The sequence below is a fragment of the Camellia sinensis genome, chromosome 7, assembly GCF_055761805.1.
Source record: "Camellia sinensis isolate YWXY chromosome 7, ASM5576180v1, whole genome shotgun sequence".
NCBI classification, from domain to species: domain Eukaryota; kingdom Viridiplantae; phylum Streptophyta; class Magnoliopsida; order Ericales; family Theaceae; genus Camellia; species Camellia sinensis.
In genome coordinates, this window is record NC_138967.1 from 62,193,361 (window position 1) to 62,206,770 (window position 13,410).

A 13,410-nucleotide genomic window follows, 5' to 3' on the forward strand; every position below is an offset into this window, starting at 1 on the left:
CACTCAGCCGGTAGTGTCCCACAACATTCAGAGAAACAACCTTGGGAGTTGTGCAATTTTCAAAGAAACAAAACAGTCAAAGCAGAGGCAAACTTGTGCATGACAGTGACTTTCCGAGCGGAGCCGAGCGCGCATTGCATTGGGTCCTCTTCCCGAGGCCGTTTACTGCTTTCATTAGATTAGTTAATTTGTTAATTAATTAATTGGTCTGTAATAATTAATTAGCTTGTAGGTTAATTAATTCATATTATTCTTTTGGTCCCTCTGAGCGAGGGTGAATTTGTAATAAGTGTAGGTGCGTGTGTGCATGTCTTCCAACCCCCACTTCTTTCTCCTTACTTACCTACTTTTGATAGTTAGTATTAGGACATGTTTACTTTAGCATACCTTATGCTATGCATGCGTGCATCATTCATCAGTATTGCATGCACCAGGCTCGGCGCATCATACTAACTGCATAAGTATTTCAAATCTAACTTGAATACATGCTACTTGTGCATTTTCACATGTCATTTATAGACTAGCCGAGCCTACTCTAGTGACATTCTGTATACGTCGCATTAGGCATTTAAACATGGACTTGGATCATGCATGATTGCTAACATGTTCTTGTTTTGGCACGGAGTACTAGGTAAGCATTTATGCTTTAGCATACCGCATGCGTGTGAGTGTTGCCATAATAGTATGATTACCATGAGGCTAGATGCTTATGTGATATAACTGCTTGAGTGCCTGTGGGTAGAGGTTGAATTAACTAAATTGGGATAATGCATTAAAACTGTGAGTTTTAAGCCCACTAGATAGTGGCAAAACCATCTTTTCTAAAAGCCCACTCGAGGGTGGCAAAACCTGCATTTTAGCTTACTTGCAAGTAACAAACCATCTTCAAAAATGAACATGCAAAGTTTTGTTCCAATTTAGGCGATTTGGTTTATACTTGTTTGCTATGCGCATAACATAGTAATTCTAGGCTAATAAATGGAATAAGAACACATAACGTTTTCAAAAACGGATATCACGGTTAGTAGAGGCCGATCTTCGGATTGGGCGAGAGGGGGTGCTCATAGCTGACCTTCCCCAATCGTACCCAAGCTCCCGAGCCGAGGCAACTTTGGTGATGATGGACACGTGGCCTTTGGCACCAAGTCAAGGTTTCCTAAATTCCCCCATAAAAAATATTTAGGTGGCGACTCTGTATCTGGCAAAGCAGTCCATGTTTGGCACTTCTTTCTAAAAATCTGTTTTCCAAAACGATTTGCCGGATTTGGACTCTTTGGTTCAGATTAAGAACCGTGACACAAATTGAGTCCGAACTGTAGCGAGGCCCACGGGCGCGTCTACAGTTTCTGGCGACCCTGCTGGGGAATTAGAGAGCTTGACTCGAACTCGTGATATCCTATTTTGATTTCATTTATGTGTCTCTTTGCATTGCATGTGCATTGGTGCGCATAGGACACCGTGTTTGCCATCTGCCATTCCTGAATGGTTTGCCGGAGGCTTGACTTTGTCAAAGCATGCCATAAGGCTGACCGGTTGTGGGCTCTGACAGTATGGGAACACAAACCCCGGTTTTACCGAGGCACCCTTTTCGACCATTCGACCTAGTGCATATCGAAATCCATAGTGACCATTCCAAACTAGGACAGGTTGCTTACCCGATGTTAGGTTGTTCGAAAATTGCTGCGTGCATAGTGAAACCCTAGCTCCTGACAAAAATAGGACAGGGAAACCCTACCCCTCCATAGGGGTGTTTTTGGCTCTCTTTACTTGCTATGTGTTTTTAGAGTGTATCTATGCAGGGGAACACACATATCAGTTCACAAGTTTTTGTATCAGACCTGAGGGCATCAGTGTCAGTTTATGCGAATCAGTTATATCTATGGGTATCCGATTCAGTATTTTGGGGGCAGTGATTTCGGGCAAAAGTGATCAGTAGTAGAGTATAGTTATTCATCTATACTAGCGTCCGTTCTGATTGGTTCGAAATGCTGCATGTTTTCTCTTTCAGTTCAGAGAGTTGATACAGAATAGCTAGTGTTCCTCCTTGCTGAGATAAGACAGATATCTGATTCGTCAGTCACCGTTCAGTACACCGAACTTATCATGATGCAGAATTCAGAGGAGATTGTGGTTATGACGGCCGCATCAGATCAAGGAATCACTCTGCAAAACGAGACCAATGTCGATGCACCGCATCCACCCAGGTCGCCTGTCGCGCACCCGGTTTGGACCCCTCAGTTGTATCAGGCTCGTGAGCCCACCATGTTTGAATTGATGGGAATGATAGGCGACCTCCAGAGATCCGTGGCCGATCTGGCCTATGGAATGTCGGCTTCACCACCAGCGGCACCGTATGCTGGGAATTTCATACCACAGGAGCCCCCGCTACTGGTGTAACGACCCAATCTTGGCAAGGCAAAACCCTGCCAAGAGGGTGCACCTCAAACGCTATAGCACCTTTACACCACAAATTCCTGTATAATTCTTACATCACATCACCACATCACCAAAAGTGCATAAGACCTTTCAATTGCCTAACATATATGAGATGATCTATTCAAAGACAAAAAATATTATCATGCTACAAGATAGTTCCCAAGCATTTCCTCCCAAAAAAAATATAATACATACTAATCACGAATCCATCAATACATCCAACTTCATAAGCAATTTTTACAATCAACCTCCTTCATTAAAAAAAAAGGGTAAGCTTACATCCTAGAATGACCCTAAGCAAAACCTCAACCACAAGATGCCCACCTGTGATCCTTCAAAAAAAAATTCTAGTCTTCCAAGTTGAGGCGAGCCACACAAAAGTCTATGAATCTGAAAAAAAAATTATTTAAAAGAATGAGCTAAAGCCCAATGAGTTTACCAATACCATGGAGTTATAAAACTTGCTCCTACCAATAGGGTTCAAAATAAAGATACTAAACATAAGAGCTTAATTGGACTTCAATTTATACAAAATAAAAATAAAAATGATGCAATACAATTTTCATAAAACGTTATCAAGATTTTTCCAAGGAATCTCATAAGGCAGAAAAAAAAAACATACATTTGGATAATGAAAGTAAACAAAAATATAACTTTTCAATACATTAAGATTTCCTGTCCATCATACAATCCACTACATAGCCTTAGGGTCGCGTTACCTCGCGACTTAGGTGGTGACGGTACCGTTACCCAGAACATAACCATAGGAGCATAGCTCATGTCATCGTAGCACTTCAATTCTTGTTTCAATGTTTCGGTCCCCAGGACCCCTTATACATACAACGACCCTTATGGTCCTTAAAACATTTCGGTCCCCAGGACCCCAAAGCATTTTGGCCCTTGTGGCCCCAAAGGCTATATTCGGTTATATGATCAATAAAATAAATACCCTCACATAACATTTCACTGTCATTCAATCATCATCATCATAAAATTTGAAAGACTCAACTTAAATAAATTCTCATAAAAAAATTAATGCTTCATTATACAAATGAAATCGTATCTTTATTAAAACTCAACCCTTGGCCTCAATAAATTTATAGATTTTCTTTTTATACATATATCATGATGAAATGTATCATTCACTTCCTTTAATTCAAAAATTATTTTCAAACTTTGTAATAAAGATAGAGGTAAGGTAATTTCCATGGTAAGTATACTCACCTCCAAAAATAGCAAAAGTGTAGATTTGAAACTCTACAAATTAATTTCCAAGAGGTGGAGAGATGCCTTCCTCCAATCCTAACAATTAGTAAATAGGATCTCAAATTAGGAAAAGCTTTCAATGAAAATTACAACATCTACAAAAATGATCCTAAATAAAATTATGCTAAGGAATGGCAAGCTAAAGAACTCCTCCAACTTTAAATCACCCAAACAAATAACTTATCCAATCTCCATAACACCCATCCTTTGAACATCTTTGAGTTAGTAACTTTTTAAATATCCAATCAATTTATATGCACAATACCACCATCAATTTACTACAAAAGTCAAAAATCAACATTTTTGTATAAACTCAACAACTTAAGTAAAATCTCTTCAATCACTTATAAAATTCCTCCATAGAACATAGAGATACCCAATCCATCATTTATCAACTCAATTTCAACATATAAATTCCCTAACACCAAAATCCCCAATTTTTACATCACATTCAAACCCTAGATTAACCCAAAAATCTAAATCTCCAAATCAACCATCAAATTGACCATTTTTTTTTTTAAACATGTAAAACATTCATGGAAACTAATTGAGAGTATAAAATTCAACAAGCAAACCCCAAATCATAATAGATCTAAAACACAAAAATTTCATCATCTCTAACTCAAAATATGTAAAACCTTCAACTAAACTTTTAGAGAAAGATTCTTACCAAGTACAAGCCTCTAATCCATCAAGAAAATAAATCCCATGCTTTGATTCTTCAAAAGATTAAGAAAAATCTAGAGTTTGTGCTTCTATTGTGTTATTTTCGGATGGATTCAAGGAGTGCCGACCGGACCCATTTTCCGGCGAGATAAGGTGGCCGGAGGTGGTGGAGATGGTGGGTCAAGGTGGTGGTGTAAGGGTGGAGCAAAGGTGTGGTGTTTGGCCTCCAAGAAAGTAAAGGAAAATGAGAGAGAAAGTAGAGAGAAGTTAGAGAATGAAGAATGAAGAAAAAAAATCTGCACTTCTAATTTTTTTTTTTTTTTGTGTTGAAATGGGGTGTTTGGTTACACCTACCATCAAGTTTGGAGTTGGGTTTAGATATCCTAAATGGAGTTTAACATAGGAGTGTGTTTGGCTCTAGATGAAAAGTTGGGAATATTATAATTCTACCCCCCTAAAGGAAAATTTCGTCCACGAAATTTATTCGTTTGTTTAGTCTAGTTCATACCTTGAAAAAGATGTGGATATCGAATTTTCATATTATCCTCCCGCTCCCAAGTAGCTTCCTCCAAAGCATGATTTTTCCACAATACCTTTACTAGTGGTATGGTCTTGGAACGTAGTACTTGATCCTTCATGTCCACAATCTCTATGGCTTCCTCTTCATAAGACAAATCATCCTTGAGTTGGATTGGTTGGAAATCTAACACGTGTGATGGGTTAGGCATGTACTTCTTCAATGTGGATACATGAAACACATTGTGAATGCGAGATAGACTAGGTGGTAAGGCCAAACGATAAGCAGTCTTGCCAATGCGCTCTAATATCTCAAATGGCCCAATATACCTTGGACTTAGTTTGCCTTTCTTACCAAATCGCATCACTCCCTTCCATGGCGAGATTCGTAAAAATACATGATCTCCCACTTGAAATTCCAAATCTCTCCTTCGATTATCTGCATAGCTCTTTTGTCTACTTTGAGCCGCCTTCAACCTTTCTCGAATAATATGCACTTTATTGGTAGTAATTTGAACAATCTCTGGCCCTAACAATTTTCTCTCTCCAACCTCATCCCAACATACTGGAGTTCTACATCTTCGCCCATATAAAGCTTCATAGGGAGCCATCCCAATACTTGATTGATAACTATTATTATATGCAAATTCTATTAAGGTCAAGTGTTCATCCCAACTACCTCGAAAATCTAGGACACAAGCTCTCAACATGTCTTCTAAAGTTTGAATTGTCCTCTCGAATTGCCCGTCGGTTTGGGGGTGAAAAGCTGTACTGAATCTCAGTTTAGTACCCAAGGCATTTTGAAGACTAGGCCAAAAGTGGGATGTGAAGCGCGAGTCTCTGTCTGAAACAATAGATACCGGCACACCATGCAATCTCACAATTTCATCCACATAAATTTTTGCTAATCGATCAAGTGAAAAGTTTTTCTTAGTAGCCAAAAAGTGTGCAGATTTGGTCAACCTATCCACAACAACCCAAATAGAGTCATGCCCCTTCTGTGTGCGAGGCAGGCCCGAAACAAAATCCATGGCAATATGCTCCCATTTCCATTCAGGTATAGGAAGAGGTTGAAGTAAACCAGCTGGGCGTTGATGCTCTGTTTTAATCTGCTGACATACCAAACACCTTGACACGAATTCTGCTATTTCTCTCTTCATATTTGGCCACCAATAACTTTCTCTTAAATTTCGATACATCTTTGTACTCCCCGGATGCATTGCATAAGGTGAATTATGGGCCTCATCTAATATCTCCCTTTTTATCTCGGGCTCATTTGGAACACATAACCGATTTTTAAACATCAACACACCATCTTCTTTAATAATAAAGTCTAACAGAGTACCATCTTTCACTCGAGCTCGGGTCTTCTCCAAAATTGAGTCTTTCCCTTGGGCTTCTCGAATGCGATCCACTAACAAAGGTCTCACTTTAATTGTAGCTAACAAGGATCCCGACTTCCCAACTGCTAGATCAACTCCAATAGATTTTATTTCATGTAAGAGACTAAATTGAATGCCCTGAATGTGAGTTAATTTCCCTGTAGATTTTCGGCTAAGAGCATCGGCCACCAAATTAGCTTTTCCTGGGTGATAATTAATGGTGCAGTCATAGTCCTTAATCAGTTCAACCCATCTCCTTTGCCTCAAATTTAAATCCCTCTGTGTGAATAAATATTTCAAACTCTTATGATCAGTATATATCTCACATTTTTCCCCGTATAAATAATGTCTCCACAACTTTAAAGCAAAAACAACCGCTGCGAGCTCTAAATCATGGGTGGGATAATTGCGTTCATGGTTCTTCAATTGTCTAGATGCATAGGCCACTACCTTTCCATGTTGCATCAACACACAACCGAGCCCTTGATGAGAGGCATCACTATAAACAATAAATCCTTCACCACTTAACGGAATAGTAAGCACTGGGGCAGAAGTTAATCACTTCTTTAATTCTTGAAAACTCTTTTCACAATTCTCCGTCCACTCAAATTTGGTATTCTTACGGGTCAAATGTGTTAATGGTGCCGCAATCAATGAAAACCCCTCTACAAATCTACGGTAGTAGCCTGCCAACCCTAAAAAGCTCCTCACCTCGGTCACGTTAGTAGGACGATCCCAATTCACCACAGCCTCTATTTTCTTCGGATCCACAAAAATACCTTCACCCGAAATCACATGCCCCAAAAATACGACACGATCTAACCAAAACTCACATTTGCTAAACTTCGCATACAACTTCTTTTCTCGTAAGGTCTGCAATACCACCCGCAAGTGTTGTTGATGATCCTTTTGACTCCTGGAATAAACAAGTATGTCATCAATAAATACAATCACAAATTGGTCAAGGTATGGTTGGAACACTCTATTCATAAGGTCCATAAATGCGGCGGGGGCATTAGTTAGACCAAAAGACATAACAAGAAATTCATAATGGCCGTAGCGAGTTCGAAAAGCAGTTTTCGCTATGTCTTCTTCCTTAATCTTAAGTTGGTGATACCCTGATCTGAGATCGATTTTGGAGAACACACATGCTCCCTGAAGTTGATCAAACAAATCATCTATACGCGGCAAAGGATACTTATTACGCACCGTGACCTTATTCAACTGCCGATAGTCAATGCACAATCTCATGGTGCCATCTTTTTTCTTCACAAATAACACAGGTGATCCCCAAGGCGAGACACTTGGCCTAATGAAGCCTTTATCCAATAACTCTTGCAATTGTATCTTAAGCTCCTTAAGTTCCATTGGGGCCATACGGTAAGGTGCACTAGAAATTGGGGCAGTTCCAGGAATTAAGTCAATAGCAAACTCAATTTCTCGATCTGGGGGTAATCCAGGTAGTTCATCAGGAAAAACATCTATGAAGTCACACGCAATTGGTATATCCTCCAATCTTGGACCACTCAATTCGGAGTCAATCACATAGGCTAAGTATCCTTGGCACCCCTTCTTAAGCATTTTTCTAGCGGTAATAGCAGAAATAACATAAGATGGGGACGCACATCGATCTCCACAAAATCTAAATTCAGGTTCCCCAAAATTGGAAAATACTACCTCTTTCCTATAACAATCCACCGAAGCATGGTAAGAAGCCAACCAATCCATTCCCAAAATCAAATCAAAATCAAGCATCTCTAAAGGCAATAAATCCGCTACCATCTCCCTATCTCCCAACTGTAATACACAACCTCGATATACCTCCTCAATTATAACACAATCCCCAATAGGAGTAGTAATGGATAAGCAATAGCCTAGAGGTTCAATAGGTTTATCAGCATGCAAAGAAAATGATAGAGATACAAAAGAATGTGTAGAACCCGGATCAATAAGTACATGTGCCTCCCTACTGAACACATAAATAATACCTGTTACCACCTCCGGATTAGCCTGAGCATCCCGCTGAGTCAAAGCAAAAACTCTCCCCTGCGAGGTTTGTCTATCGGATTGAACACCTCCTTTATTCTGCTTGCCAAATCGAGTCCCAACCTGACCTCCTCCTCGGCTTCCCCCTCGGCCGGCACCTAAAATTTTATTACTACCAACTCCAGTACTAGCAGATAAAGCAGTTCGTGTGCAATCTCTAGCCAAATGTCCGGGTTGTCCGCAATTGAAGCAAGCTCGTGTATCTCCCAAATTAGTCATTTTAGGAACTGTGCAATCTTTCACCAAATGACCCTTCTGGCCACAACGAAAACACAAGTCGGTACCAGCATGACAAACACCTGTATGTGCCCGCCCACATTGCTTGCAAACACTTCGAGTAAACTGAGATGATGTCCCACTAGACTGTCCATGACGCTGATTAGAAATGCTTTGGGTTGGGGTGGGATGCTCTCTATTTTTTTGATATGCACTAGAGCTCTTGACTGAACCATAACCATGACCACCTCTTTTTGACGGTCTATTAAATGTGTTCTCATGATGGGATGAACTAAGGTGGCGCTTCTTCTGTTGTTCCGCTAACTTCATTTCTATGACATCTTCCTCAACTGTTAAGGCTTTATCAACCAAGGTCGAATAGTTAGTTATTCCCAATACTCGGATACGAGATTTGATGTCCAAATCCAACCCATCTGTAAAACGACGACATTTGACCTCCTCATCATCCACAAACGAAGGGGCAAAACGAGATAAAGAAATGAACTTAGCTTCATATTGAGCTACAGTCAAATCCCCTTGCTCTAGCCGAAGGAACTCTCTTTCTTTTTCATACCGATAGGTAGCTGGAAAGTACTTGTCATTGAAAACCTTAGTGAATTGGTTCCAGGTCAATCCTCCGGTGCCACTTGCCGTAAGTAGGCGTTGCGTGGCCTCCCACCAATATTCAGCCTCCTCCACCAGCATAAAACTAGCAAGTGCAACTCGCTGCTCGTCTGATACTTCCATCACAGAAAATATCTGCTCTACCCTCCTTAACCAGGCCTCTGCCTCCATAGGATTGGGCGATCCAGAAAATGATGGAGCCCCCAACTTCTTGAACCTCTCAATTGCGGTGAGGCGGTTCTCTGTAGGTTGCACAAATGGCCTTGACTGTGCTGCATTCTGTTGTTCAAGGATGTGAGTCTGCCTCTCCGCTAGGCTAGCCATTGACTCTAAAAGGCGCTGCACACTAGGGTCTAAAAATGCTGGAGCTGTGTCAACCCTTGGTGGTACGACTCTATCTGAATGTCCCACTTCTGGATTGGCACTTGACTCTTGAGTTTGCTCATTATGCGATTCATGTTCAATCTCTTCTTCCTGAACCCGAGGTGGAACTTCATTTCCAACACTAAGATGTGGCTCTCGCTCAGCCTCAAGTACTTCCATAAGGGGGCGACTCTTATGAACTCTTCGCCTTGCCATACGCGCCTGTATAACAAGACAATTAAAACTTAGAATACTAGATCGCTATTAAACATCATCACTAATCGAATTACTAACTACAATACCCTATCAACTTTAATTCTAAAATAACTAGTCTACAGATTCATAACCAAAGGCTCTGATACCAAAAATGTAACGACCCAATCTTGGCAAGGCAAAACCCTGCCAAGAGGGTGCACCTCAAACGCTATAGCACCTTTACACCACAAATTCCTGTATAATTCTTACATCACATCACCACATCACCAAAAGTGCATAAGACCTTTCAATTGCCTAACATATATGAGATGATCTATTCAAAGACAAAAAATATTATCATGCTACAAGATAGTTCCCAAGCATTTCCTCCCAAAAAAAATATAATACATACTAATCACGAATCCATCAATACATCCAACTTCATAAGCAATTTTTACAATCAACCTCCTTCATTAAAAAAAAAGGGTAAGCTTACATCCTAGAATGACCCTAAGCAAAACCTCAACCACAAGATGCCCACCTGTGATCCTTCAAAAAAAAATTCTAGTCTTCCAAGTTGAGGCGAGCCACACAAAAGTCTATGAATCTGAAAAAAAAATTATTTAAAAGAATGAGCTAAAGCCCAATGAGTATACCAATACCATGGAGTTATAAAACTAGCTCCTACCAATAGGGTTCAAAATAAAGATACTAAACATAAGAGCTTAATTGGACTTCAATTTATACAAAATAAAAATAAAAATGATGCAATACAATTTTCATAAAACGTTATCAAGATTTTTCCAAGGAATCTCATAAGGCAGAAAAAAAAAACATACATTTGGATAATGAAAGTAAACAAAAATATAACTTTTCAATACATTAAGATTTCCTGTCCATCATACAATCCACTACATAGCCTTAGGGTCGCGTTACCTCGCGACTTAGGTGGTGACGGTACCGTTACCCAGAACATAACCATAGGAGCATAGCTCATGTCATCGTAGCACTTCAATTCTTGTTTCAATGTTTCGGTCCCCAGGACCCCTTATACATACAACGACCCTTATGGTCCTTAAAACATTTCGGTCCCCAGGACCCCAAAGCATTTTGGCCCTTGTGGCCCCAAAGGCTATATTCGGTTATATGATCAATAAAATAAATACCCTCACATAACATTTCACTGTCATTCAATCATCATCATCATAAAATTTGAAAGACTCAACTTAAATAAATTCTCATAAAAAAATTAATGCTTCATTATACAAATGAAATCGTATCTTTATTAAAACTCAACCCTTGGCCTCAATAAATTTATAGATTTTCTTTTTATACATATATCATGATGAAATGTATCATTCACTTCCTTTAATTCAAAAATTATTTTCAAACTTTGTAATAAAGATAGAGGTAAGGTAATTTCCATGGTAAGTATACTCACCTCCAAAAATAGCAAAAGTGTAGATTTGAAACTCTACAAATTAATTTCCAAGAGGTGGAGAGATGCCTTCCTCCAATCCTAACAATTAGTAAATAGGATCTCAAATTAGGAAAAGCTTTCAATGAAAATTACAACATCTACAAAAATGATCCTAAATAAAATTATGCTAAGGAATGGCAAGCTAAAGAACTCCTCCAACTTTAAATCACCCAAACAAATAACTTATCCAATCTCCATAACACCCATCCTTTGAACATCTTTGAGTTAGTAACTTTTTAAATATCCAATCAATTTATATGCACAATACCACCATCAATTTACTACAAAAGTCAAAAATCAACATTTTTGTATAAACTCAACAACTTAAGTAAAATCTCTTCAATCACTTATAAAATTCCTCCATAGAACATAGAGATACCCAATCCATCATTTATCAACTCAATTTCAACATATAAATTCCCTAACACCAAAATCCCCAATTTTTACATCACATTCAAACCCTAGATTAACCCAAAAATCTAAATCTCCAAATCAACCATCAAATTGACCATTTTTTTTTTTTAAACATGTAAAACATTCATGGAAACTAATTGAGAGTATAAAATTCAACAAGCAAACCCCAAATCATAATAGATCTAAAACACAAAAATTTCATCATCTCTAACTCAAAATATGTAAAACCTTCAACTAAACTTTTAGAGAAAGATTCTTACCAAGTACAAGCCTCTAATCCATCAAGAAAATAAATCCCATGCTTTGATTCTTCAAAAGATTAAGAAAAATCTAGAGTTTGTGCTTCTATTGTGTTATTTTCGGATGGATTCAAGGAGTGCCGACCGGACCCATTTTCCGGCGAGATAAGGTGGCCGGAGGTGGTGGAGATGGTGGGTCAAGGTGGTGGTGTAAGGGTGGAGCAAAGGTGTGGTGTTTGGCCTCCAAGAAAGTAAAGGAAAATGAGAGAGAAAGTAGAGAGAAGTTAGAGAATGAAGAATGAAGAAAAAAAATCTGCACTTCTAATTTTTTTTTTTTTTTGTGTTGAAATGGGGTGTTTGGTTACACCTACCATCAAGTTTGGAGTTGGGTTTAGATATCCTAAATGGAGTTTAACATAGGAGTGTGTTTGGCTCTAGATGAAAAGTTGGGAATATTATAACTGGGGTGGATTGTGATTGAGCTCAGCCAACCAGAGGTTGCCTCCGGCTACAGTGACGACGTGTCAGCAACAACCGGGCTTCGCTCTGATGTAGTAACCCAAACCCCCGATCAGGCTGAGGCCAAAGGCAAGAACAAAATGAAGACAGATGCCGATCCCATTAAACAACTACTGTGGGCAGCCGAGGCTTTGAAAGCCAGGGGGATGAGTAAACAACAGGTATTCGCAGTCGTAGCTAAGGCTGTGGATGATGTTTTCCCCACTCTAACCGAAGGCAGTACAAGCCAGTTAGAAAATCGGGATAGGCCCTGTCATGCAGAACAGTTCCTTCCACTCCCAACCCTACACCTGGGAAAGATCAGAAAGCCAAGGCGGCGCCTGCCGACCCTTTCGCTAGTGCGTCTATCAAGGATACTTAACCTTCAAAGTACCTGCCCCAAGGGCGCAGGGTCTTTCACACTCTCTATATGCCATTGTCAAAGGCACTTCAGATCCTTGCCGAAAGGGGGCATCTTAAACCCTTGGAGCCTCGGCCTCTCCCAAAGAATCTCCGTACTACACATGATGCTGCCTTGTTGTAGACACCCCATTTTTGACCGTCCTCAAGACTTGGACGTCACCGTTTGAACACTCGGTGATTATCCATGTTTGTGTTCGTTTGGAGTTCCCGGAGGTCTTGGCTCGCGCGCCCTGCCTCAGGATCCCCGAACTCGACCGTTTAGTGTCTGGTTTTGCACCAAACACTTGCATCTTGCCTTTGAGAGGCAGGTTGGGGCTTGTAGACCATCCCCACCCATCACCGGCAGTGGCTAGATGCCACCGGCTGGTTTTTGCTGCCACCGGCAATTTAGTTTGCCGGTCGGCACTATTTGTTGCCGGTCAGCACTTTTTTGTGCCGGTCGGCACTTTGTTTGGCCAAGATGGCATTTTTTGCCGGCCGATTGCTGTTCATCTGCTTTTGTAGATATTTTAGGACAGCTGTATTGCTTTTATGGAGGGATCTCCCTCTTGCAAAGCTTGTCTTGTAAGCTTTACAAGAGGCTTATAGAGGGAAGCTCTCTCTAAGGCAAGAGAGGAGGCTTTAGACATTTTTGAGAGAGGGATAT

The 13,410-nt window shown here is 40.1% G+C and overlaps 1 protein-coding gene across 9 annotated transcripts; it reads right to left on the reverse strand.

Moving 5' to 3' along the window:
- Nucleotides 1-2,524: 2,524 nt before the first annotated feature.
- Nucleotides 2,525-12,298, reverse strand: LOC114305150 (uncharacterized). Of its 9 annotated transcripts, XM_082878028.1 has the most exons (6): nucleotides 11,865-12,298; nucleotides 11,152-11,229; nucleotides 10,252-10,317; nucleotides 8,255-9,737; nucleotides 3,661-3,738; nucleotides 2,525-2,826 (listed from the first exon to the last, which is right to left on the reverse strand). In XM_082878028.1, the coding sequence occupies exons 4-5, from the start codon at nucleotides 9,729-9,731 to the stop codon at nucleotides 3,701-3,703; spliced, it is 1,515 nt and encodes a 504-aa protein (XP_082734154.1). In that variant the 5' UTR covers nucleotides 9,732-9,737; nucleotides 10,252-10,317; nucleotides 11,152-11,229; nucleotides 11,865-12,298; the 3' UTR covers nucleotides 2,525-2,826; nucleotides 3,661-3,700. The 9 variants fall into 9 exon arrangements, 5 of the variants coding, with proteins under 5 accessions (XP_082734154.1, XP_082734157.1, XP_082734155.1 ...); XM_082878031.1 differs by lacking the exon at nucleotides 11,152-11,229; XM_082878029.1 differs by lacking the exon at nucleotides 10,252-10,317.
- Nucleotides 12,299-13,410: the final 1,112 nt, after the last annotated feature.

Bases quoted from the DNA above. Each gene is read 5' to 3' on its own strand.
- LOC114305150 (XM_082878032.1), bottom strand. From the start codon at position 9,731: ATGGCAAGGCGAAGAGTTCATAAGAGTCGCCCCCTTATGGAAGTACTT. The intron at 3,739-8,254 runs GTATTATTTATG...ACTAATTGTTAG, and splicing joins TAATCCGGAGGTGGTAACAG to GATTGGAGGAAGGCATCTCT.